The sequence below is a fragment of the Pinus tabuliformis genome, chromosome 4_2 (genome assembly GCF_031772625.1).
Source record: "Pinus tabuliformis cultivar Carrire ecotype Pingquan chromosome 4_2, CPIR1, whole genome shotgun sequence".
Taxonomy (NCBI): domain Eukaryota; kingdom Viridiplantae; phylum Streptophyta; class Pinopsida; order Pinales; family Pinaceae; genus Pinus; species Pinus tabuliformis.
Window position 1 is genome coordinate 1,079,788,869 of NC_142304.1, and position 3,090 is coordinate 1,079,791,958.

Genomic DNA, 3,090 nt, shown 5'->3' on the forward strand with positions numbered 1-3,090 from the left:
AATAGTCTCTCCCTCATGTATATAATAAAGACCAACCTGAATGAATATAACAAATTGATTTTGTTGCCCCATCTCAGTTGATCGTGGCCCTCAGATTTCAGAATATTCCTTTGATCTAACTTTTCCTTAAGAGTTTTTGCTTTAGCCTTCAGGGCACTGTTGTCCCTAAAATCAAAATTCCTCTAGATTCTCCATTTGTCATTATTATTGGTTTGCTCCCAAAAGTCTTTCACCTTAGAAAGCCTATTGTTATCAGTGATTTCCTTGAGATCCCTTAGGTCTTCATTTAATAATATAGGTTCTTGTTGCCATCTGTCCTCCCAGAATAGGCTGATATTTCCTTCTCTGATTTCCCAGAAGCTGTTTCCTTAGACCAAACTCTTGTTATCCTAAGCTTTTTTCCAAATGTGTGAGCCCTTTCTGTGACCTAACATTCTTATTAGATCATGGTTATGCCAGGAGCTGGCATATTTTTCTTTCCAAATGGTTGCCCACTGATTCTCTGGCTCTTTAACCCAACGCCACCATAATTTGGCACCTAGAGCCTTGTTGAGTAAGTCAGGGTCATCCAAACCTAGCCCACCAAAGCTCTTAGGTTTGGATATCTTATCCCAAGCTACGAAGGCCCATTTCTTATGCTCCTCCCCCTTGCCCCATAGGAAGTCTCTTTGGATGGATCTGAGCTGATGTAGAACACTTTGAGGAGCCAGTAGGACAGATAGCATAAAGGCAGGGATAGTTTGAAGGATAGCTTTGGTTAACACTAACCTACCAGCCAAATTTAGAGATCTGTAGGTCCATTTCTTGACCTTGTCTAGCAATTTGTTGATAACAGGTTCCCATATGCTCTTGTGTAAGGGTTTGGCAGTGAGAGGAACTTCCAAATACTTCGAGGGGAGGAATTCCCTTTGGAAGCCCATAATTCTGGCAATGTTCCTTTGAATTGCAATGTGAGTATTAAAGAAAAAAATTTAGATTTAGAAAGATTTACCTCCAAACTTGAAGCCATGGAAAAGTCTTCCAGGATTTGCTAATAGGCAAGAGCTTCCTTGACTGTGGGGATCCCTTGTAGCATAGTGTCATCCAAAATTGTTGATGTGTTAAGGCACGTCCCTCTTCAAAAATTTGGAGACCTTTGACTGAACCCACTACCTTGGCTTGTCTGATATTTCTCCCCAACCCTTCCATCATAAGAATAAAAAGAAAGGGAGAGAGTGGATCTCCCTGCCTTAAGCCTCTTGAATGAGTGAAAGTATCCAAGGGTGATCCATTAACTAGGATTGAAAAGCTGGGTGAAGTGACTAGGGCCATAACCCATCTAATCCAGTTATGATCAAACCCAAAATCAGCAAGAAATTTTTTGATATATGTCCGGTTTAGTTTATCTAGGCTTTGGCTATGTCCAGTTGCATGATCATACCAGCTCTCTTGTTGTTTGTCAAAGAGTGAACCACCTCATGAGCTTGAATGATGTTGTCGAGGATTTGTCTGCCTTCCACGTATCCTGACTGTTCTGCTGCCACTAGGGTAGGAAGAAGGGGTTTGAGTCTATTGGAAACCACTTTGGAGATGATTTTGTAGACAACATTGCACAAGGCAATGTGTCAGAACCTATCAGGAGTAAGGGCTACATCCTGTTTAGGGATCAGGGCGATAAAGGTGGTGTTAAGCGCCTTCAGGATAGTTTTATCCCTCCTTGAGTCTTCCACCACGTTCAGAATGTCCTGTTTAACTATATTCCATCAAGCTTTGAAGAAGTCTACATTGAACCCATCCGGACCTAGTGCCTTGCCATTCTGCATCTCTTTAAGGGCCTCCTTGACCTTTTCTTCTGACACTGATCTATTGAGGTTGAAATTGTCTTCTTTGGAGACTAGCTTAGGTATATGCTTAGTAATCTCCCTGATAGGTTGATCTCTGTTACTGCAAGTTTCCTGAGCAATGCCCCGAAAGTGTTGAACTAGTTGTGTTTCTCTTTCTTCATGCGTGCTGAGCATATTACCTTTCTTGTCCTTAATAGTAGAAATATTGTTGTGAGCTTTGTTCACCATAGTGGCTCTATGGAAGAATCTGGTGTTGCGATATCCTTTTATCCATTTCACTCTGGATTTTTGCTTCAAAAAAATTTCCTCTTGCTTACATAGGTTGTCCCAATATTGATGATATTTAGTTTCCAATTCATTCCGCTCCTTATCAAAACCCTCTGTAATCAGGGTTTGGTTGAGTCTATGTATTTTTCCTTCCACAATTTCCTTCTCTTCAAAAATGTTGCCAAATTCCTTCTTATTACACTCCTTGAGCCAGAGTTTAATGTGTTTGAGTCTTTTTTGAAGAAGGCACATTCTTATGCCTTGAATATCCAAATCTTTTGCCCACCAGATAGCAATGTTGTTATAGAAGTCTGGGTGGGAGTTCCAGAGATTTTCAAATCTGAAAGGTCTATTGTTGGGTTTGCCCATACCCTGAATGTCCAGTTGTACCGGACAACGATCCGAGTCTCCAAAGGGAAGAATACTCGCAACTATGTCCTTGTCCTTGATCATAAGATCTACTGAGATTATAAATTTGTTCATTTTGGATGCCACTTGAGACTCTCCTCCTCTTTTATTGTTCCAAGTAAAGGTACCATTATTCATGGAAATATCCACAAGCTTCATACTATTTAGGAAGGTTTGAAAGAACAAGAATCTTTGGTTAGAATTCTAGTTCCTCCTTTTTTTTCCGACAACGTTTTTATCATATTGAAATCCCCTCTAAGGATCTAGGGGATTTTTGCATGACGTTCCCTGAGCTTCTTCAGTGAATCAAGAAACAAGAGTTTGCCCTCCAACCTTTGTGGGCCATACACATTTGTAACCAAGTACATTTCCTTATTTCCCACTGGCTGAATGACCACTGAGAGATAATTTCTAGATGCTTCTGCATCATGTCAATCTTTTGGAGGTTCCAAACCATGAGAATGCCTCCAGTTGTATTCTCTACTTTGACCTCCAAAAACTCAAATCTATTGAGCCATTTACCATGAATCTGTTTTATCTTTTGAATGGAACATTTAGTTTCCTGAATGAAGATCATATTCGGGGCTACTTG

General features: G+C 40.4%; 1 protein-coding gene across 1 annotated transcript; it reads right to left on the bottom strand.

Moving 5' to 3' along the window:
- Positions 1–1,742: 1,742 nt before the first annotated feature.
- LOC149173391 (uncharacterized) lies at positions 1,743–2,657 on the bottom strand. Its single transcript, XM_089426681.1, has one exon. The coding sequence runs from the start codon at positions 2,655–2,657 to the stop codon at positions 1,743–1,745; it is 915 nt and encodes a 304-aa protein (XP_089282807.1).
- Positions 2,658–3,090: the final 433 nt, after the last annotated feature.